The sequence below is a fragment of the Peromyscus californicus genome, unplaced genomic scaffold, assembly GCF_007827085.1.
Source record: "Peromyscus californicus insignis strain IS unplaced genomic scaffold, ASM782708v3 Scaffold_4__1_contigs__length_199733344, whole genome shotgun sequence".
Taxonomy (NCBI): Eukaryota; Metazoa; Chordata; class Mammalia; order Rodentia; family Cricetidae; genus Peromyscus; species Peromyscus californicus.
Window position 1 is genome coordinate 59,412,132 of NW_026294562.1, and position 23,820 is coordinate 59,435,951.

The following is a 23,820-nucleotide window of genomic DNA, read 5'->3' on the forward strand; positions in this document are numbered from 1 at the left end:
ACAGATGCTGGCCAATCCCTCCAGCATTTCTAATTGGCCAATACATTTTGTTAATTAAAAACCAAAAAATTGGCCCGACCTTCCCTGAGGCCCCGAGAATCCAGAAGAGGCCAGTCTGCCTGATGGACTGCAGGGTCCGCGTGGAGCCAGAGATGGCACAGAGCCCACTCTGCCGCCTCCTGTGGTGCCACATTGCCTTGCACATGTGGTGTGGCGTGATTATAGCCCTCTGTACCCATCAACACATAGCATAAATGTTTTCAGCATTTACCTGTTCAAGCTGTGGCTGTTTTACGTCTGCCCAGAAAGCCTAGGCTCAGCTGGCCATGGGCCAACCTTTAGGTGACCCAAGCATTAACCACTCAGGGCTCACACCGGAAGAGCAAGCAAGAAGTGTGTTGGACAGGCTGTCCCATGTACAGGGCCAGTGAGGCTCCATGGTCATGTCCTGTCACTCACTGGTCATTTCCACCACAGGGCTGACTTCCCCCATCAATCATAGATTCCCAGGCCAGGATCCAAAGGCCAAGAGGGCCATTAGAGCTATGCCTTTCCTAAGTAATCTCTGCCTCCACCGTGTCAGGAGATCACATACCCCTAAGGTCCTTCACTGGCCATGAGGGGTCTGGGGTCCTCCCTGGGTTCCCTGTGTTTCCCTCATCAGGCACTGTCTGTAGACCTTGGGAGAGTGTCCTCCGCACCCGTGGGCAGTTGAGGCTTCCAGAGCCTTGGTGCTCCTGCGGATGTTGCATATGGAAGAGGAGGGAGACAGCCCAGGACTTCCTGCTGCCAGAGTCTGTGCTCTTAGAAGCTCAGAACTCTAGTGCAGTGTAAGGGGAAAGCTGGAGGCTCCTCCCAGGCAGCCACGGTGGACAACTGCCCATCCCTTGTGGCCTGGCCACGTGGGTCATTCGGGAATTTTCCCAACTTGGGTCTGTGTCTCCCGGCAGCCTGAGCTTCCCCTTGGTGTAAACTGCAGTTTAATGAATGACCGCACACAAATAACCACCCTCACCCCAAGCGTTATTTTTAACCTGTGTCTGTTTTTCCATTTATTTGCAAACCTTGCCTGTGGGGGGAACAAGCCATGTACCTCCAGTAGGCGCCTATACCCACTGATAGTGCTCGTTCATTGCCCCTGGAGCCTCATCCCAGTGAGGATGCTCGTGTTTGTCATCAGCCACTGTAGACCCTAGGAGCTTCTTTGGGGCACTGGGACTTTTTTTCCCCCCAGATTACACTGCTAGCCCTACTGGGATCCAAGGTTTGAACTCTTTTCCATGCTCAGTGGAAGTGGATTGATGTAAAGGCACCATGTACTCAGTTCCTTGTAAACTTAGGTGCACATGAGGAACAACCCTCTTCTTGCTGGGTGTGGTGGCACACACCTTTGGTCCCAGTACCGAGGAGGCAGAGAGAGGCAAGGAGATCTTTGTGAGTTCAAGGCCAGCCTGGTCTGCATATGGAGTTCCAGGCCACCCAGGGCTAGCTACATAATAAGAAAATAAAAGAAATAAAGAAATAACCCACTTCCTATGACTAGGGTCATTTTGTAGGCCCTTTTGGCTTTTTTAAAAAAAATTATTTACTTTTTAAAAATGTGTTTTGAGATAGGGTCCCAGGTAGCCCAGGTTGGCCTCAAAATTACTATATAGCTGAAGATAACTATTAACTGCTGATCTCCTGTTCCTACTGTGAGGGACCTTCCCCCACTTCTTCCAGGGTACTCTTGAGGAGGGAGGGATAAGAAAATATCAGGTAGAAAGAGAGACCTAGTTGACGAGAGGAAAAGACAGAAACACAGGACAGCTTCGGGAGAGCCCGGATCAAAACCCAACGGCCCAGAACTTTATTCAAAAGGGCTTTTTATAACAATGCCACAGGGTGAGGCAAAAGATCTCCCCCTTGCTAGATACAGCCAAGTGTAGACCCTTCCAAACACCTGGTACCCAGGCCTGTGGTCCAATCATCCTCTTATGCAGGCCTGGTAAAGCAAGCTCAGATCTCACTAGGAAACCTCTGTGGGCTCCCACATCTTACCTCCTGAGTGCTGGGACTGCAGGCATGTAGTACCTCACTTGGTTTATGAGGTGCTGGGGATGGAACCCAGGCTTCATGCATGCCAGGTAAACACTGCCAACAGCACATCCCCCGCCCTGTAGGCCTTTTAGTGACTAATCTCTGCTCGTGCTTAAAATAACAATAAGCAGTAGACACTATTGTCATCTCCTTTTACAGATGGGGACACTGAAGCTCAGAGGTGACAAGAGCTTCCCCAGGTCACCACTCCACACAGGGCTGTGGTTGGAACCAGCACAGTGTAGCATCTCCCACACAGTGATATACTAGACTCTATCGAGATGCTACAGTGTTCTACAATTGGGCCTATGCGGCTGCTCCAAACTCCTTAAACTTCCTGTGGGAGGGGCTAAGTCCACTGTTGCCTGGGAAACCAGATAAACGGTGGTGTTAGAAATGTGAGCAAGCCTTGAGAGCTTGTTTGGGGTTCTAGTAGGGGCGTCTTGGCCCAAGACCTAGCCTTCTTTATTCAGGGAAGATTGTCCCCTTAGACTGAGCTTGGCAGCTTCTGAGGGACACACGTGGAGCCATGAGGGAGGAAGGGAACACCTGCTTAGCCACAGTATTGAGATGGGCGGCACTGGAGGCCCTAGGGACCTAATAGGGTGAGGAAGCCATGGAGGAAAGTGGCTGAACAGTATGTGTTAACCTGGGAGGACCACACGTTGCTACTGAGTCCTGCTCATGGGGTGGTTCAAGGTGGCCCAACCACTTAGGTCTCACTCTCTAACCCAGGCTAGCCTCAAACTCAGGATCCTCCTGCCTCAGCTTTCCAAGTACAAGTATGTGCCCTTGCACTTGGCTAGCGTCTTGTGTGCCACATAGCTAATTAAATCACACTCAGGAATAGTACGCCTATCTATACTGTAGCCACTGAATGCTTTACTATCTTTTTTTTCTTTCTTTTCTTTTCTTTTTTTTTTTGTAATTTTTAAGAGTTGTTTTGTCGTTTGTTGTTGTTGTTGTTTTGTTTTTTTTTTAACCATGTAGTCCAGGCTGGCCCCAAACACTCCTAGCCTCCTGAACTTAGCTCATCCACCATGGGCTTTGTCAGGACCGCTGTCTCTAACAGAGGTGGGAGCAGGGTTGGCGGCCTGAGAGCCGGAGCCTTTTTCCTTGACAGCATCGAGACCAGAAGAGCATCAAGGGCAGGTCTCATGCTTCCCTGACTGGGCTGGGTGAGGCCACCCAAGCTGCCAGCGTCATCAGGAAATGCAGGTGACAGGAACACATCTAGTCTGGCGGGGAGGAAAGAGGGGCTTCAGGGGCTGGTTCTGGGAGCTCTGGGTGTGAGCCTTTCCCCAGGAGTGGGCAGGGGCCAGGAGCTGACCAGGCCAGGGGCCCCGCCTGTGGGAACTGGGAGAGAACGGTCTGCAGCCTGACCGCTAGGAACTCAGCCATCTCAGTGTGCCATGCCGCCTGAGAACTACCCGACTCCTGGGCATGGGACGGCACCTGCAGCAGCAGCACCACCAGCTCTCTAAGGCGTATTGGTTTCCCTCCTGGGTTATGCCAGGCAGGTGTGCAGCAGTGGATCAAAGAGGAGCAGGAGATCCAGTTTAGTGCTAAGGAGGGAATCAGGATGAGAACTCGCCTCTAGCCTCCTTTTCTTTGTGGGGAGAGGATAGGGGCTGTTGGGGAGCCCCTGAGACGGGCCGGGCCATACAGCTGGATCTGAGTGCAGGCAGGGGTGGGTCGCCTTGCACAGCAGTGGCTCTTCTAAGGCCTTTGTGTTGCTGGGCGCAGAGGCTTCTAATGCCACCCGCTGGGGGCGGGGAGCGTCCACTCCCTTCCGCCAGGGTTCCCCCACCTGGTAAGTCGTCATTCTGAGCCACCGCCTCAGAGGACCAGACACTGGACATCAGGACAATAGAAATTCCTTCTTGTGTCGTCTTCCCTCGGGGTGGGGACAGGGGCGGGCTGCCTCTGTGGACCATCAGGGAGGGACTGTCCTACTTCCTTAGCTTCTGGAGACCCAGGGCCACTAAGCTGTGGCCACAACCCTCCAGACCCTTCTGCACCTTCCAGTCACCCTCTCCTCTGTGTCTGTGTCTCCATTCTGTCACGAAAGGACCCCAGTTCTTCTGGTGACCTCTTAACTGGTTACCTCTACAAACACCCTCTTCCCGAAGACACCATACTCTTGGGTTAGGACTTAGATGTACGTTTGGGGGTGGGGGTGGGGGACAAAAGCCTCTTTCTATACCCTTAGGCAGTGGTCAAGAGCTCCTGAGACTCTGAGGGAAATGAATGAAGAGCCAGCACTGCAGCCCAGCTGGTGGAATTGGTGGAGAAAGTGGGTGGGTTCCAGGACCTAGAACAGTGCTGCGGAAGTGACACCACTCATCGCCACAGTCAATCCATCGCCGCAGTCAGTCATGGCCACAGTCAGTCCATGGCCGCGGTCAGTCCATTGCCGCGGTCAGTCCATCGCCACAGTCAATCCATCGCCGCGGTCAGTCATGGCCACAGTCAGTCCATGGCCGCAGTCAGTCCATTGCCACGGTCAGTCCATCGCCACAGTCAATCCATCGCCGTGGTCAGTCATGGCCACAGTCAGTCCATGGCCGCGGTCAGTCCATTGCTGCGGTCAGTCCATTGCCACAGTCAGTCCATCGCCGCGGTCAGTCCATGGCCATAATCAGACCATGGCCACAGTCAGTCCTCCCAGCCCTTGGGCTGGGGACTGGGCTGGGAAAGTGCTATCTTATTTACTGAAGTGCTATCTTATTTACTGATAAGAGCAGTGAAGACTCAAAGGAGCAAGATCTAGGCTGTCCAGGCAGTGGGTGAGGAGCTGGGAAGGAGGGCTAGTGTGACTGATGGGGAGATGTCCCCAGGAGGAGAGGTAGCCTGAGGGATCTTGTACTCCGCCTTGTTGGGCACAGGCCTTGAACCTCAGCATGCCACACTGTCTTGTCCTGGAGGGCGACCTGAGCTCATCCCTCCAGACCCACACTCCTGTGTTAAGTGGCCAGCCTGGCCATGTTGGATATGCTCTGGGGGCCTGGATCACTGCTTCCCTATCAAGGGTCTCCTGGGCCCCTCCTAAGCTCTGAGACACTTAGTCTGATCCTCTGCCCCAGAGGAACCTGGGAGGAAACAGCAACCATTGCATCAGCAGGTTTACTTGGGGACGGAAAAAAAAAAGTCTTCCGAAAGCCCTCATCCAAACAAGGAAAATCAAACTGCACTGTCTGCTCCCTGGGGACCCAGGGGTCTATTCCGGAGACCAGGTCTTCATTGGCTTTCTGTGGAGGGAAGCTGCCTCGATTACTTCTCACAGCCATGCAGCTCCCCTGCCCTGACCACAGCAGCAGAGCCCTCTAGCAAGGAACTGCCGTCCTGTGAGAAACAGAAGCAGAGGGCTCAGGTGTTTGGGTACCTCTGACATGATGCATATACACATGCTTGTGTGTGTGTGTGTGTGTGTGTGTGTGTGTGTGTGTGTGTGTGTGTGTGTGTGTGTAGGGAAAGGGTCATGAGTGTTCAGGGTGGGTGAGAGGAAACAGGAAGCAAGAATCTTGTGCTCCCGTATATACGGAGCTCATCAGTAATGGCCACAGCTGGCCCTTAGGCCCCTAGTTGCCTGGCACCAGCGGGAGGTTGTGGGTTGTGGCCACCTGTTGACAGTCCTTGGGAGATAGATTGTTTGATCAAGAGGCAGATAGACCAGGCACAGGAGCCCATCCGTCTTGGAGTATACCTGTGTGCTAGGGCAGGGCCTCCAGAACCCTAGGCAGCCCACAGCTTTACCCTTTTATGTTTATGTAATGGGTATCTTGACAGCACCTGTTCTCATGACCCCGGAACTAAATGAGGGCACAGGCGCCTAGGCTAGCGGCTCACCTTTAATGGAAGGGTCCCATGTTGCAGCTGCAGCTGCTTCTGAGCTGTTGTGGCTGTTGTGGCCACTTGCTATTTGTTCCCTGGGCTGGCCCCAAGCTCCGAACAGCCTGTCTGAGGGATTGTGGAGTCTGGAGAAGTGCAGCTGTGGTGGTATCATATCAGGGTAGACAAGAAAAGAGGGGCCTTGGGCATAGCTGCCCCAGGACCCTGACTCTGCTGCATTTAGGCCACAGGGTATGGCCCAGGCCTGATCTGGATAAGGTGAGCTTGGCATAATAGTGGAAGAGAAATGGGGAGCATGGCAGTAGGAACCTAGGCTCCATCTCCCCTAGCACCCCCTGGTCTCTAGCTCCTTTGTCCTGTTCTCCCACAGCCCCTGCATGGCCCACTCCTTACAGGACTTGGTGCTGGCTCTACAAAGGTATTTTTTCTAGGCTTAGCCCCCAGCTGGCCTCCTTTCAGCCAGCGTTCCCTCCCAAGGGTGGGGGCAGGGTGAGGAGCTGACCCCTCACCCCAAAGACTCCACCAGGTCCCATGCCCCAGAACTTCCTTATAGGATGTAAGGTCATATTCCCCCCAAATATGCCAAGCTCTCATCCCAGGTGTCTGTGAAGGTGATCTCATTTGGTGTAGGGTCTTTGCATGTGTAAATGAGGGTCTGAGTGGAGATCAGCCTGGATTTGGGGGAGAATGGAGAACCAATGAGTTGTCAAAAGATGCACCTAGAAGCTAGGAGATGCCTGGGGTGCCCAGAAGGTGCAAAGACAGGCAGGTCCCTCTCCTGGAGTCCTTGAGGGTACTGTGATTCAGCTGATACCTTGATTTTGGATTTGGGGCCTCCAGAGCTTCATAAGCAAATAAACCTTTAAGTCATTGTCTGTGGTCCTTTGTCACAGCGGCCCCCAGGGAGGCATGCACCCCCTCTTGGGGAAGCTGGTGTCAAGGCCAAGGAAGGCCCTGCCCCCACCAACTCTGTCTTCCATCAGTAGGAGGCTGAGGGCCTGAATGTAGTGTGACTAGAAGGCTTCATTCAGCTCCTGAGGAAGGGTCCCCAAAGACAGGGATGGTGGGCTGCAGCATCAGACTTCAGAGGCATGTATACGTAAAACAACTGGGCTTGGGAGGGGTTGAAAGTGTGGTGTGACCAGGGACCTATCACAGCCTGCAAGTGTCTCTCTCTTTTCACCTGTCACCTGCTGCTCGCGAGGTCTGGTGGCCGTGCTTCAGGTTTAGAACTTGTCATTTTCAGAGTGTGACCAGTATGCCAGTGTACAGATCCAAATTTAGGCCTGGAAACGTTAAGGACGAGACATGCTTTCTCACTTCTCCTCTGGAACTAGTTCTTAGCCCTAATAGCTCTGGGGACTTGGGACCACTGTGGAGGAGGGGGTGTCTCTGGACCCCTCTATGTCCCAGTGCAACCGGCCAGTCACGGCAGAGGACTGGGTGTCACTCGTGGTTCACTATTCAAGTGGTCTGTCTTTCTGCCCCTCCAGGGACTCTGCTCAAGAGAGGAAGAGTCAGGCCATGGTCCCTGGGATGGATAGTGGAATGACCAATGATGTGTCCTTGTGGTGAGGAGGGAGTAATCTTTGCCCTGATCCATCTGAGTAACAGTATCTGCAGGAGGGTCTGCCTTAGGACTTCCGGTGGTTCTGACAAGGAAGAGGAGGAGAGGGTGGAACTGGGCTAAGAAGACGGAGGAAGAGCCGCTGCACAGTGGTCGCTGGAACCCCTGCCCGGGAGCATGCTGAGCCCTCCATGGAGAGAGTCCAGAGTGGACAGGGCAGGCCCTGTGGTCAGCCCATTCTTCCACCTGAAAAACCATTGCACCGACCTGTGGGCCTTTTGGGGTGGGGAATGGGTTCAGAGTCCTATGAACAGAGAGAGCAGAACCAAGGCCTCCGGGCTGGTCACCCCTCACACAAACACCATCCCTGTCTTGGTGGGGTGTGGTGGAGAATGGCACCTGGCAGTGCTGGGCCCCACCCACCTGTCAGAACTGCCTGTAGCTCTCATTGTAGCTTTCACCTGACTGACAGAACCAGTTTCCCCACAAAGCACAGGGAGGGGCCAGCTAAGGTTATAACCCACAGCATAGGGTATGGTGACCAGGACTGTCACAGCTGCTCATCCACAAGGGTCCCTGAGGAAGTCACCCTCCTGCACTTACCTGTCAGCTCTCTGGGTCCCAGCAGCAGCCCCACCAGGCTGCCAGCCAGTAATTGAGGTGATTGGAAGAGGCTGAGGGCCGAGGGCTGAGGCCACCGCAGCCTTGTGAGACCCTGGTGAGTACAGTAGGTGGGGCTGGCAGAGCAGGGGTGCTCCAGCCCAGAATCAAACTGTAGGAATCAGTTGACTTCCTTTTTCCCTGCGCCTCAGTTTCCCTATATGTAAAATGGAAAGGAGCTAACCACGTGGAGTCAAGCCTGAGGGAGGGTTGTGAGTAGGGTCCCCTAAGCATCGAGTGGAGAGGGGTCCTGGGTTCTTGGAGGGAGCAGAGTAGGGCAAGAAGGGAGGTGGGCCCCCAGGTGTCTGCAGCCAAAGCTCTTCTCTTGGGCCATCCCGGTCTGGTGGTCCCCACAGATGCTGGCAGTCACCATAGAGGGTGTGTGGGCCGGTGATGCCTGCCCTGCACCGACCACCCACATGGCCCTGTGTGATTCTGTGCTTGCTTGTGCCTTAGTTAACACATCTGTCAAATAGAGAGACGGCAGAAGAGAGTGATAGAAGCCTCTGGGCCCTTCCCCCCTTTCTTCTTCTTTTTTCTTTCCCTATTTTATGTGTGGTATGCATGTATGCATGTATGTTTTTTCACATGTGTGGGTACATGTGAATATGTGTACATGTACACTTATTGTGGAAGCCTGAGGCTGAGGTTAGGAATCACCCTTGATTGCTCTTCCACCTGTTTGTTTGTTTGTTTGTTTGTTTATTTATTTTGAGGGAAGGTCTCAGTCAAACCCAGAGCTGGTGGGCATGGCTAGTCTTACATTCCCAGGACTTGCCCTGGGAATCCGTCTCTGCCTTCTGAAGCTGGAATTACAGGTGGGATACCACACCCGTCTGGCTTTTACATGGGTTTCTGGGGACTCAAACTCTGGTCCTCATGCTTCCATGGTGAATACTTTAACTCCCAAGCCATCTCTAAATCTTCAGGGTCTTTACTGCTTCAAGTGCCCAGACTCCTGCCTGGGCAATGGGGCGGTAGAGAAAGGGAGGGGCCCTGCTGCCTGCCTGGCATCTGCCATACTCGGCAAGCAAGGGCAGGCGTGCAGGGGTGGCTCTCGAAAGTGTTGTTGATGAGACTGAACTTGCCAAACCTAGGTGCACAGACACGGCTTTGCCCTGTGGGCATTTCACCTTTCACGGTGTAGCCCCTCCCCCTGCCAACCCAAGCTGTGGTGAAGCTCCCTGGTCCTGTGTCCACCCCATGCCTCTGGTAAGACTGACCAGGCCCTTCTGGAAGCCTCTCATGGGGTGGACAGCAGAGGGGGCTGTGTGGCTGGCCCTGCAAACTGGGGCAGAAGGACATGGGAGGTCGGAAGCACTGCATGGGGGAAGCCAGAACTCTGACCACCCCCACATGAGAGGGAGCCCAGGTGGGCAGGGGCCTCTCAGGTAGAGAGTCACACTCCAACTTGGCTCAAGGGCATTTATGCAAGGCTTATAGCTCATGGGATCAGGGGGCTCAGTTTACCCCTCCAGCAAGTGAGGAAGCCATTGCTCATTACATATGGGGGAGAGGCTCCTCGCTCGCCAGATCTAGAACCTTATTTCTTGAAGAGGAGGGTGTCGAGGGGAAGTGGAGAGGACAGTTTGTCCCAAGCTAGGACCAGGCCAACATGAAGTACCTGTAACCAGGTGAACAGAAAGGAAGGAACGGCTGCATGGCAGAACCCAGAGGAGTGTGTCTTTGGGAGTTCACCTCGTGCCTTTTGAATAGTTGGTTCTTGGTTTTAAATTCCACTGCAGCCCAGATGCACAACTACATGAGTCTTTCCTCAGCCCTCTCAAGCCAGGATGCGTCTCAGCACCAGAGGACAAGGGAGGATGGGAGGTAACCTTGGGATATCCTGTGAAATACGGTATAAGCCTCCCTGGCCTGATCCAGAGCTAGGACTGGAACAAGACTAGAACTTGGTTACCACATGGTATCCACCGTCCCTGTCCCCCAAGTACCACTAGGGCCTGAGTGGTCACATCTGATGTGGGTGCTGTTCAGTGTTTGACATTGGGCTAGCCTCCTCACAACATTTCCAAGGTCCCACATCTGTGACCCTTGACACTCAGCAGGTAGAGCTGAAGAAGGTGTCTGTCTCCAGTGGTCACTTGATCTAGGGCCTTCTGGCAGGTACCACATTCCAAGGTCAGTACACTTTGTGACCCTGCCACAGGACCAGCTGCAGCCATGCATAGACGTGTGAAGAGACCCTCACCCCACCTTGCTTTCTGGTACTGGGCCAGTCCCAGCTTTGTTACACCCCACAAGTAGTAGCGCCTAGATATGTGAGACAGCTGGACACCCACAGATCATGTGGTAGGGCTGGTATGGGGACAGCAGGCAGCAGAGGTACCTCTGGTGATCTCTTTGGTCTCAGACACCAGCCTCACACAGCCAACCAGATCACGTACCATCTTAGAGATCATGGCATGCTGGGTCCTTAGTACCCTTCTTTCTGATTGAGGGGGCAGAAGCCATGTCCAGAGTCCAGGCAGGCCCACCATATCCAGGAAGCATGGGCCTCCCCAAGGCAGGAGTCCCCAGTGGGGGTGGGGTGAGCAGTGGGAGAGAAGACGGGGTGTCTGGGCAGTGTCCAGGCCTCTCAAAACCAGCACAGGCAGTTTCTGCCCTTTGGACCTCAGGTCCCTGGTGCTACTAGAGAGGAAGCAAGAGAGACCGTGGCTACCTTGTCTCCTCCAGTCTTCTTGTGGTCCATCCAGGTAGTACAGCCTACACAGGGAAAGTGAGTGGCTAGACCAGGTAAGCAAACAATTCCTGGCAGCACTCACCCAGCTTTCCTGCTGGGTGACCTAGTGGCAGCTGCCTGTCGCTCCATCAGTCCCCACACCCAGGGTAGATGATGACTTGCAGAGCCATCCCACTGCGGATGGTATGCTGGGCACTAGAGTGGGAGAGCTAAACTAAGGGGTGTGTCTGTAACACCACACCCCTTCTGAGAGCCCCTCAGGTATGCCCGTTTGGCACAGGGCCGCCCGTGACTACAGTGGAGCTCTTCCCAGAAGCGTGTCTGGCTGTCCCTGGGAAGCCTGTCTCCTCCCATCTCTTTTGTATCGGGGTGTGGAGGCTCAGGTGAGTCTGGCCTGAAAGGGGGGCAGACTTCTTGAGCCCTGGTAGGTCCCTCTCCCTGGCTGCACTGTCCCCTGTCCTAACTCTCATCCGCCAGAGTCCCCCGTGCCAGCTTGCATGGCCACCGAGAGCATCACTCCTATTGCGGTCTGTGTCCAAAATCAAAGTCTTCTCTCGGTGGGATGGGACCAACGGGGACTTGGCAGGACATGGTGAGGACAGGCCTTTTAAGTGGTAGCTGCTGTCATTCTATAGTCTGTCAGTTCTCCAGTGAGCATGCGGAGAGCTGAGCTTGTAGGCCCTGGTCCTTCACCGCTGAGCTGGTTTCAAGGATGTGAACCCCTACCACCACCACCATAGCCTTTAATGAGACTCCAAATTCAGACAGAAGCATCAGCACATACACAGAGATGGAGGCCTCCACCGATAATAAAGAGCTCCAGCAGCTGGAACCTCACCTCTTCCCTAGGGACCCTGGCCTGCCTCCCTCCAGCAGCTTCCTGGAGGTTGTGGGTGAAGAAGCTAACCAGAGACCACAGTGCCAGCCATGGGAGAGCACTTGGCTGCTGCAGGTACCTCGAGGCCCCACTCAGAGGAAGACGCTACACATGGCTGCAAAGTGAATGTGGCCATGGTGCTGGGTCCTTCTTGTGGTCCCCAGTCCTCTGCAGGATGACAGAGAGGACTTAGGTCAGAACTGCCCCGTCCCCTCGAAGGTGGAATGCGAAGGAAGTCTGGGAATGGAAGACTTCATTGATCCCTTCTCTGAGGCTCAGGCGAGCCCAGACCCAGATTACAGATTTGTGCCTCCTCCTGTGTGGCCTTGACCTTTCTCCACAAAGATCCCATTGTTTGGGCTGAAGGTGGGCGTCTGTCAGCAGTGGAGGGAGTGGTGCCTTGGAGGCCAGATCCCTGCTTGGAAGGCAGCCGGAGGGCAGTGAGCTGGCTCTTTCTTGTTGGGGTGACCCAGCTGGGAGGGATGTCCTCACTGGGTGGGGACTGAGTGTCTCAGATGGTGGAGTCGTCTCATTAAGTGGACGGCTTAGGTGGTGGTGTCCCCACTGTAGGAGGTGTCCCAGCTGGCAGGGGTCCTTTCCCATTTTCCAGACCTTTGTCCACAGGGACTGATGGAGCAGGGACCACAGTGACCTCCACCTTGCCTGTTCTGGGAGGCAGCATCACCCCTGATACCAAGACAGGCTTCAATGCTCTAGATGGGAAATTGAGTCTGAGCCCGTGTGGAGGGCAGGGTCAAGGTCAAGCTGCCTCCTACCCTTATCCTTTACCTGCCACCTTTCTGACTCCTAGGTGGCCCGTGACCCTCAGCTGGGCAGGAGAGAGTAGAATTCCTGAGAAAAGGGACAAGGAGGACCTACAGTCAAGGGAAGAGAGCCACACGGTGGCTCTTAGGCCTGAGTGGGGGCCACCAGTCAGCTGTCCAAGCCCCTGCTGCTCCCAGGCCCAGCTACATGGATGTACCTCGACTGTGGCCCCAGCAGCACAGTGGGAGCTATGGACACTGTCATGACACCAAGGGCCCCAGAGCCCCATGCCCGTCAGCCCTGGGTACTGATAGGGAGGGATCCAGAAAGCGTCTGGAACAGGTGGTCGGGGTCTCAGGGGTGTGTGTCTATCCCTGTTCTGGCTGGGCAGCCACTGCTTTATCAGGAAGAGCTGCAAGAGGAGTCACTTCCCACGGCCTCAGGGATGGGTCTGATGACCTGCTAGAGCCCTTCAGGAGCCTTCTGTAGAGTTAGCAACTCCAGCTCCTCCTGAGCCCAGTTTGCACCATGAGCTAATTCTCTGCAGAAGTACTACATTAGCCATGTGTCTACCTAGCCCATGGAGCACAGCAGAGCTTGAGGGGTCAAGTGAGCAGAGAATGAGCTCCTTACACAAGCCCAATATGGCATAGCACAGATCCCATACAGACTGTAGGAAAACATGGGTACCTGAACAGCAGCCCGAGGAAACATTCTATGGAAGAGCTAATTCTCTAAGGAAGGAGAAGAGTCCCACAGATGGCCCTGTGGAGGCAGAGGCACACCTCAGCTACCTGGGTGGAGAGAAGAAAGGCCATCAACCAACTGGGGTGGATATGGTGGCTCCCCCTTTCTCCTCCTCTACCTACCCCTAGACTAGCAACACTCAGAGCAGAGCCTACAGGCCCACCCTCACCTTTCCATGAGCTCTGCCAGCAAGCAGGCCCTGCCTGGGCATCACGATACCCACACTGTCCCTGTGAGTCAGGAGTCCACTCCAATCCCCACCCCACCCCTCTCTCGTACTCCCATCAAATCACAGAGTTCCAGGCATGTCCAGCCCATCCTCTCGACTCAGAACATTGTCCTTCTAAGAGTCACATGTCTGTGCTCTGAAGCCAAGTTCAAAATGCCCCTTTCTGAAGGCTGTATGTCCCTACTGTGTGTGGTCTCTAATACAGTCAGAGCAAAGAGAAGGTTAGCTGGATGGCCAGGCCAGAGCCACTCTGTCAGAACCAGCAGGAGGAAGACAGGTGGCCATGCTTTGTCTGCAGCCTTCGTAGCCTAAAGAGTGGGTCTGGCTGACACTGAACACAGGCAGTCTGTGGTAGTCACAAGGTCTACCCCAAGCTGCATTAAAGCTTTCACTCCCAAAGCAGGGGTGCCGGCTGGTGGGTTCCACTCCTGCCTGCCCAATAAGCCTACCAGGACCACACTTTACCGCATAGTCAGGGGTTATGGCCTTAATTCTGGAGGTGACTGGCTTAGACTATACAAGGAGAAGTCTCCCCAGCCTTCCCTTGATCTGTTGGGATTTCTTGTGTTCCTGTCTTGCAAAAACTTCTCTTCCAAGGTCTGGGCCAGAACTGGGTGATGCTGGCCGTATATGCCTATCACTCCATTCCCTAGCCACAGCTCTGTCCTCTGCCTCATGGCCTGGTCTTCTGTGTGATCCCACCTCAGAGGATCAGGGTCTCTAGGCTAGGTCCCTCCTGGGCAGAAATGGTACCACCCTAGACTTCCACCCCATGAACCCAAGCACAAGCAGCTATGTTGTATGCTTGCCTTGGGTTCTTTCTTCTCAGGTCCCACAGGGCTCCCCCATGTACTTGGACTTCAGGATCATGAGGGCAAGAGGAAAACACAGCTAAACATAGAAATGGCATCGTCTGCAGCAGGGAGCTCTTTGGAAACTGTGGGCAAGGACCAGCTGTGTTCAGATGGCATTGAGTAGCTATGAGGTCTGAAAGGCGGCATTGCTGATTGGGTCACAGAGAATAGTTGGGTAAGCACACTTTGACTTCTAGTGGCCTTGGGTAAGCAGAATTCAGGAGCTAGCATCTGGCTGGACCTTGATATTTAGAGTTAAAGTCCAGGAGACCTCCTGGTAGGCCACATGGGCCACAGGTGGGCAACACAGCCCTCCTGAGTCACTCAGAGGACCCAGGACTCTGCTGCTGCAGCCAGCATTCCATTTCCTCATCCATTCTTCCTTTCTTCTACCTCCTCTCTTCTTTCTAGTCCCTCTCCTCCCCTGAAGCTCTCATGGGTGGGCATACATGGGAGTTGAGCTCCCAGGACCTGTCAACATAGAACTTCTGTTGAACATTGGGCCAGTGCAGACTGACAGGCCCCAGCTTGGCCCTCGGTATGTGGGATGGTCTCTGCCTCCCACGCCATTCCTCAGCCATTCCAAGCACTCTACAGATGCTGCCCCTTATACCTAGCTGCTAGCTAGAAAGAGTGACTTTGATGGTTACTGTGGACAGCAGGCCTTGCCTTGGTCACCTCTCTAAAGCGCCTCCCTGAGCTGGAGGCTTGGTGGGCCCAGCGTAGGAGGCACCCTTGTCCAGGGAGCCCAGCTTTACTCCGACACTTTCAGCCAGCATCATCTATAGCCCCACATCCCTAGGTCCCCACTCAGGACCTTCCTCACTTGTTGCTGCCCTGGGTGGTGGGATCCCATGGTGGGCAAGACGGAACCAGAGAGAACGCACCTTTAAGCATAGGGTCCACCTGCGTGCGTCTGTGTGTGCACCCCAGGTGCAGTTGCTCAGAGCCGTCTGCCGTGGATTGTTCAGGCAGGGTCTCTCACTAGCTTGGGGCCTTAGAGATGGACGGGCTGGCCAGCCAGTCTCAGGGATCCACATGCCTCTGCCTCCCCAGCACTGGGATCACAGGTTCTGAGGATTGAGCTCCAGCCCTCTTGCTTGTCTAGCAATCATTTTTTTTTTTTTAAATCAACTGAGCCATCTCTCCTGCCCGAGAGTTTTAACAGTAAAGAACTGCCAGGGAGGGTGTCTAGGAGCCGCCAGTGCTATGCAGAGAATGTGTGTAGTGCAGCCAAAGAGTGGTCACGCAGAGGACACTCTTCTGAGTGGAATGTGACAAAACCCAGCCTGCGCAATAGGGGTGGGGACACAGAGGGAGCAGAGCAGAGCCATGCAGAGGTCCTTCAGCAGGCTTGAGCTCAGCATTTGTCAGGACTGGAGCCCAGGAGGCTAAAGGACTGGAGAACAAGGGCCAGCGGCACAAGGTGGGCAGAGCTTGGGACCGGGGGACCTGGCTGGCTTGTGAGATGCACAACCCCGCCCCACATACCTAGTCTGTGACAGTGACCTTCAGACAGCAGGCAGGGCACAAAGGATGGGAGTCAGGACTTCAGGGTAGCTCTGCAGAGCTGAAGCCTCCTGCTGAGCAGGTCGAAGGAAGCTGCTGGGCCACCACTGGCCTGTAGGCATCACTATAGAGCCCTTGGCTCCTGGTGTGCACCTGAATTGTACTGGGGGTGCAGGGGCGGGGTGTCCGTTCATGCTGGAAGGGTAGTCGCTGCCCCTCCCACTTCGTGTGTCTGAGTGTAGGGTGAATGAGAAGGAAGTGGAAACCAGGCTGGTCAGCTGACTGACTGGAAAGATATAGGGAGCGAAGAAGAAAGAATGAGAGGGTAGATGGTGAGGGATAAGTAGATAAGAGGATGGATGAGTGCATGGATACATGGATGGATGAATGGATGCATGGATGGATGGATGGATGGATAGATGGATGGATGGATGGATACATGGATGGATGGATGGATGCATGGGTACATGGATGGATGGATGGATGGATGGATGGATGGATGGATGGGTGGATGATGCATGGACACATTGATGAATGGGCGAATGGCACATGGATACATGGATAGGTAGGTGAGTAATGGATGGTTAGAGGGAGAGAAGGGTGGACAGACTGATGGGTAAGTGAGGAGGGAAGTGGGGAAGACAGGATAGTATGTACATGAGTGAGCAATGGGGTGCACTTTCTGAGGAGTCCCTCTAGTCACTTACACACATCCTTTCCTGACCACACTTCCTGCAGGTGGGCAGATGGCCTGATGGGTCAGCTGAGAGTAAGCTGTTAACCCTGCCCCAAGCCTGTGTTACTCAATCCCTAAAGAAAGTGAAGCTCGCTGGGTGGTGGTGGCACATGCCTTTAATCCCAGCACTCAGGAGGCAGAGCCAGGCAGATCTCTGTGAGTTCAAGGCCAGCCTGGTCTACAGAGTGAGATCCAGGACACGCACCAAAATTACACAGAGAAACCCTGTTTCCAAAAAAAAAAAAAAAAAAAAAAAAAAAAAAAAAAAACCCAACCCAAAAAAGTGAAGCTCCAGAGAGGGCAAACCAACTACGTCAACACCCTTCGTCATTGTTGCCAGGGATGGCCCTCTTGCCTCCTGTGGGTCCCTAAGAGCCCGGCTTGCCCTGGGCCTGGCACAACCCAGGTGTCTGGGAATCTTAGCTGAATAGAGAAGTGGGCAAGGGCCACAGGGGCTTTGGGGTGTGGAGAGAAACCTCTGGGACCATTGACACCCTAGATACCCTGCCCATTCCTGAAACCCCACCTGGTCCCCAAGTCCAGCAGGAAAGGCTGTGTGTATTTGGGATCAAGCCATTGAAAAAAGGGAGGCTAAAGCTGGTTCTTTGGGGAGCCATTGACCACCTATGGAGGCTGAGGCCATGTCCCTAAAGAGCTGGACAAAAGGGAAAGCTGGTCGATGGTCTGAAAGCTGGTCAGGTGATTTTTCTCATAGGACTAGTGGAGATCGGATGAGTTCTGTTCCGTCAACAGGGAAATGCTTGGGAGGCGGCTGATCAGCTGTTCTCAGCTGGCAGGCCATGTTTAGGGTGAGGCTGTGGGGGCCTGTGATCTGCTGAAGACATTGCAGTGGCCGAGAGTGTGGGAGTGGCTGGCTGTGGTTCCTCCTCTGTGGCCTCTCCTGTTCCCAGGGCTGTTTCTAGCAGGTAGGTGACGTCTTGGGCTGGTATGAACCTGTCAGAGCACACCTGCACCTTCTCACCTTGTTCAGGACTTTGAGTCCAGGGACCCAAACAAGACCAGAGACACTCAGACAGGGGCACAAATCTCATGTGTCCTAAGATGGAACAAGCAGGCCCAGGGACACCCTAACCTCCTTCTAGTGCCTGCTGCTAGCTGGCCTCCTGACACTTTGGGGCCACCTGGTCTGTCCTCTCTTGACTCTCTGTGGGCACTCCCCCTGGCCTCAGGTGAGGCCTGACCACATGCCCCTCCTCTTCTTCCTTTCAGAAGCCCCCCAGTACCCACGTCATGAAGGAGGAGGCCTTTCTCCGGCGCCGCTTCTCGCTCTGTCCACCAGCTTCTACTCCACAGAAGACTGACCCCCGGAAACTCCCACGGAACCTGCTTCTGGGCTGCGAAAATGAGCTTGGTCCCATCACCCCAGGTTGGTGCAGGCCATGGGCAGCTGGGGTCCTCCTGACTCTGCAGTTGTGACAGCCCAGCCAGTATCCCACTCCTCCAGTACCTTCAGGGCCAGTGAGAGTGACTCCCCACACAAAGGGTTCACAGTTCACAGTTCACCCTGAAGGACCAAGTTGGCTGGCAAGGGACTAACTTAGGGATGGCAAAGGGCAGTTATATCAAATATTGGCTGTGGGGACAGGCACCTGACCCCAGCCCTACTGTCCTGGCCGGGAGCCCACAGACCTGTTATTGGGTCTCAGTTTACTCATTTAGAAAATGGATACAACATCAGTACCAATGTCCCACTTCCAAGAGGTCCTAAGCCCTGGGAGGGAACATACCACTTGTGGATAAAGTTCTGGGTCCTGGAATGTGGACCCCACCACAAAAGAATGTTTTCATGGCAGCTGGACCTATGGCTTCCATGCCCGTCAACCCATAGCCGAGTCTGAGCTAAGCTCTCTCTACCCTGTGGGTGACAGGTAGCCTTAGAGGACCTAACCCTTCCTTTCCGGAGTCCCTAAGGAGTGGGAGGTGGGATTGCACTGCTCTAGAGGACTCCTGCCCTCCCCTCCCCTCTTCCCTTTTCCACCCCCCTCTGCTGGATGCAGAGTGAGGAAGAGACACAGGCCCTCTCTTGGGGCAGGCAGAAGGTCATGATGGGGAAGGAGAGCTAAGCGTCATGCCATCAACAATCCCAGCCACCAGAAGGGGAAACTGAGGCCCAGAGTGGAGAGGGCACTCTGGACAGTCACTGGGATACAAGGAAGGTTGATGCCTAGGATGTAACCCGAAGCTCTTATTCACCTCTGCTGCAGGAACAGGGAGGGGGGGAGAGGAAGAGTAGGTCCCTGTGGGGAGGAAGGAAGGAGAGGGAGGAGTGACAAGCCCCAGTCAGTTTCTGGAGACTTGGAACAACTGACTAGGCAGGGTAGGACTGGGAGGCGCCAGGCCCTCCTCAAGGAATGCAAGAGGTGACAGGTCCCAGGAGCAGGGGTGTGGACAGGATATGTATGGCAGCAAAGAGAAGAGCCCGTGCTGGGCTGTTTGCACTGACATGATGTGACACCTCTGTCCTCTTGGGTGCTTGGAGCATTACCCCTCCCCACCCAGGATGCATCTTCCCACATGTGAGAGTAGACAGCTGCCTCCCCGTCACCAAGGCCTGAGTCACGGACTGTATGGGCAGAGAGTAGGCGCTCCTGGGGCTCAGTCACTGTGCCAGACTGGGATGTTAGGTGACTTCAATTGGCTACTGCTCTCTGACCGGTGGGGAGAACTACTTCCTCAGGTCACTGTCCTGGCCTTTCTGGAGAGACTATCCCCATTGTCCAGCTGTGCCCTACCTATCCCTGGCCTGTGGCTTCAGGAAGAGTTTCACTCCATCACTGACTCATGGCCTCTGTTATAAACCTACCTCCCCCAGGCAGTGATTTGACAGTAGCCAAATCACACCCATGGCTGGCTTCAGGCCACCCCACCATCATCTCTCTCCCTCAAGCTGCAGAGTACAGGGCGGCAGGGCAGGGATCCAGGTGCCAAGCTTCCCTCCTACCTCTTCAACTAATCTGGAGCAAGACTACGGGACTACCAGAGTCCTGTGTTTTGAACCGGTGTGCCTCTGAACCTGGGTGCCATGCTTCCTTGGTGATCCAAGGGCCTAAGTCACACCCCACTGGCCCAGCTGTCCTTGTTTCTGCCAGCTCCTCCCCTGTGGTTTCCTCTCTGTGGTTGTGAGGGCCTGGCCAGAGCCTCTGGAACCCTTTACTGAAGCTCATTCTACCTCTCAGGGCCACACCACTCTAGTGGCTTCCTGCCCCTCCCAGGCAGCCTTCAGAGCACTTTGTGAGAAGTCCTGCTTACCCATTGTCTTCCAGGGAGGGACATGGAGTCCAATGGCCCATCACCATCCAGAGATGAAGAGCCCCTGACCCCAGGCTCTGCCACAAAGGTACCACCGGTAAGAGCCTGCCTGTGGGAGGACTGGGAGGCAGGGAGCCTAGCTCAAGGGACAGCAGGGTGCTGGCTGAGCCTGTGGTCCCCATACTTACAGGAGGAAAAGCCTCAACTCTCAGGCTACACCCTTGCGGCATGGGGTTTAGTCATTTGTCTCCCTTGTTTTATTAGGAGCTTAGCATAGCCCAGGGGACCTGAGAAGGGATGTGTGCCAGGCAGAACTATTTGGGGAACAGAAAGTACCCATGAAAGGAAGTCTCTCTGCTTAGGGAGACCCTCCAAGCTATTAGGCCTGCTCCATTTCTCCTTCCACACTCGGTGCTGTTCCCTCGGCAGCCACTTCCTGGTGATTTCCATTCATTAGCTGTAGTAAACAGCTGCTGTGGGCACCCGTGTGCATATATATGTGTCTGGGCCACAGTCCTCTGTGTACTCGCCAGGTGCTAAGGTAACTACGGCCTTCTAAAGCAGTCTTTGTTTCATTTTTGAAGAACTGCCACACTCCTGTGTACTTGGAGAGCACCAGCATGTCACAGGTCGCCCCTTCCTCAGGTCTCCCCAGCCAGCACTGGTGGTTTCTATTCTGTTTCTGACTGTAGCCTTTCCTGATTGGCATCTCAGTATGGTTGGGTTTCCGTGTTGACTCAGATCTGTGTAGCATCATGTGCATCCTCCTGGGGGATGTCTGCTGAGTCCTTCACCTGCCTTCTGATTGGGTTGTTGGTCTTTTTCTTATGAGTTGCAAACCTTCTTCATATATATTCCAAATCCTTTGCCCTGCTCAGATGTGTGGTCTGTAAATACTTCCTTTCATCCAGAAGTTGTTCCAAAATACAGTTGATCTTATTTTATTACATGTGTAAATGTGTGTGCTATGTGGAGTTTGCATGATATAGGAGGTATATGTGCATGCATGTGGAGACCTGAAGTTGATATCAGGTGTCCTTCTCTAGTTATTGAGGCAGGGTCCCTCCCTGAACCCAGAGCTAAGCATTTCTGACTAGTCTTGCTGGCCAGCTGGCCCCAGAATCCCGTCTCTAGCTCTCAATTGATGCGATTGCTGGTGGTAACAGCATCTGTCTTACTCTTAGATGGCTTGCTTCTAGGAATCTGAACGCTAGCCGGCACACCTGTGTGCATGTGCTTTATCCACTGAGCAACCTCCTCCAAATCCTCAAATTCCACTTTTTAAGTCATTTTTTTTATAGGCCACAGAGTTCCAGGAAGATTTCAAAATCCCCAGTTCTGGGGAGCCTTCCCATTTCCTAAGTGTTCCTGTGCGGCCTGGTACACGTGAGGACATAGGAGTGACCTGGGGGCTCTGGTATGCAGGTGCTCTGCCCCAGGCCCCCAGCTGGCCTCCCCCCTCCCTCTCTCTGTGGTCTAGAACAAGCACAGCTTGTTCAGCCCAGGGTGGTAGAGATCATCCACAGGGCTGTAAATAATGGGGTTTTTAGATGCATTTATTTGTATTTTGTGTGTGGATGCTTTGTCTGCATGCACATGTATGCAGCACCTGCATGTCTGGTGTCCTAGGAGGCTAGAAGAATCCTAGAATTACAGTTTTAGATGGTTGTTAGCCACCATGTAGATGCTGGGAATTGAACCCGGGTCCTCTAGAGGGCTCTTAGCCACTGAGCCATTTCTCTCTGTAAATAGTGTTTTAATTTAAACCACGGGTTGATTTTTGTCCACCTCTTCATAGTTCTTGACAAACGCCAGCTGCTAATTTGAGCAGGGGCTGAGTTAGCTGCCCCACGGGGCACTCTGACAGACAGCTAACCGCAGTCCCTGCAGGGCTGGGACTGTCTAAGCCCTGGGCAAGTTGAGGGAGCATGTCTCCACCCGTGTGGTCAGAGCTGTCCTCCTTCTGGGTAGGCCATTCGGGGACTGAGGAAGAGAAGCATCTACCCAACCACGTGGATGAGCATGCCAGGCTGGGGAGCCTTCTGCAGAGTCCCCACAGAGCCTGTCGCTAGAGGCCTGCTACCTGGCACGTGCATTGTCATTTACCCTTAGCTCAAAGACCGCTTCTGAGCAGAGCCGCTGGGCACTTCCTCCGAGGATCTGGAATGTTCTTATGTGGCTAAGAGGGTGCAGCTCTGAAGGGGGACTGCCAAGTTCAATCCCAGCGTGGCTGCTTAGTTGCTGCATGGCCAGGGTAAGCTTCTGAGCCTTGCTATGGGATGGTCCCCGTCTCTGCGGGACATGAGTGACACCAGTGACCTGAGCTGTTGTGGATGGTTGGTTTGTCTTTGAGATAGGGTCTCACTGTGTAGCCCTGGCTGGCCTGGAATTCACTGTGTAGACTAGTTTGTCCTCCAGCTCACAGTGACAGACTCTTGGCCTCCTGAGTGCTGGGACTGAAGGCATGTAACACCACACCCAGCTGAGCTGTTCTGTTTAATATGCATATACAGGCCAGTGAGATGGCTCTGCAGGAGAGGTGCTTGCCACCATGCCCAGTGACCTGAGTTCAATCCCTGGAACTGTAGGAGAGAACCTAGTCCTGCAAGTTGTCTTCTGACCTACACACACACACACACACACACACACACACACACACACACACACGTAAATAATGATTAAAAAATAATGAGTACAGATGTACCTACCAACACAAAAGCCCACACATAGTACTTCCACCCCTCACTCTTACAGCATCCATGTACCTATGGACTCCCATCTGTCCCTCAGAGCCAAGCATAGTCAACCTTACTTCTTCAGGTCCCAATCGATCACTTCGGAGAGGTCAAGGCACCAGAAGCCTGAAGCACTGGTCACCTCTACCCGCAGTCATCTCTACCGCAGTCAGGGGCAGAGAGCCTCTGACTAACACCCATGGGCTGCAGCTCAGCTCACACTCTCCTTTCCATTCAGTCCAGGGCCCAGCCCATGAGATGGTGCCATCCACACTCAAGGTGGGTCTTCCCACCTCCATCAAGACACTCACAGGCCAACCTGATCTAGAGAGCCCCTCACTGAGACTCTTTCTAGGTGATTCTGTATTTTGTCAAATTGACAATTAAAATTGACTCACGCACTATAATTTTCACATCATGAAATATTCATTTGATTTTTTTTTTAGACACTTTAGCTTGTTCTGTGCAGGAGAGTGAGCAATGGCAGCCGATAGCCACACTTTGGGTTTTGAATGAGTGTGTTTATTTTTTATTTTTATTTTTTTTGGTTTTTTTGAGACAGGGTTTCTTTGTGTATCCCTGGCTGTCCTAGAACTTGTTCTGTAGACCAGGTTGGCCTCGAACTCAGAGATCTGCCTGACTCTGCCTCCCAAGTGCTGGGATTAAAGGCGTGTACCACCACCACCCAGATATAAGTGTGTTTATTAAGTATTTAACAAGACAAAGTAAAGAACACACGTAGGTAGCCAATAGACAGAAGCAATAGATAGCAAAACATCATCAAATCAGGCGTTTACAGGGCTCAGCAGAAATGACTGGAAGAGCCTGCTGGGGACCGTGAACAGAGGGACTTATAACACCTGGGGGCTCACAACACCTGGCAGAAACTGCCTGGGAAAGTTGAGGCAATCAGCTGGGGTTTCCAGCTGTGCTTTCTGTCCATAGCTGAGTCTGGCTGCGTGTTCCCACTGTGGGCACTGTTACCTTGTAGGATGAACAATGGTAACTTCCTCCGTTAGAAATGGTCCCTTTCCAGCTCTGAATTCTTCAGGGCTGCTCTCTTCCCTCTCTGTCACAGAGCTGGGGAGGGGCAGCCATGTGAGACCCGGGGCCTTGGAGGACACTGTGACAACATGCATGTGGGCGGGGTGCAGCCTTGTTCCCAGAGGCAGCTTCTCAGTGAGCTCAATAGCCAACGACAACTTACAGCCTCGTGTGTATCACACCTGTAGACCCCAG

At 53.8% G+C, this 23,820-nt stretch overlaps 1 protein-coding gene across 2 annotated transcripts in view; it reads left to right on the plus strand.

Moving 5' to 3' along the window:
- Window positions 1–23,820, plus strand: part of Osbpl5 (oxysterol binding protein like 5) — a 72,732-nt gene that overhangs the window by 25,619 nt on the left and 23,293 nt on the right. For both annotated transcript variants that reach the window (XM_052762619.1, XM_052762620.1), the window contains exons 2-3: window positions 17,807–17,963; window positions 19,861–19,943. In XM_052762619.1, the coding sequence (XP_052618579.1) occupies window positions 17,807–17,963; window positions 19,861–19,943 (240 nt within the window). The remainder of the gene's footprint in view (window positions 1–17,806; window positions 17,964–19,860; window positions 19,944–23,820) is intronic.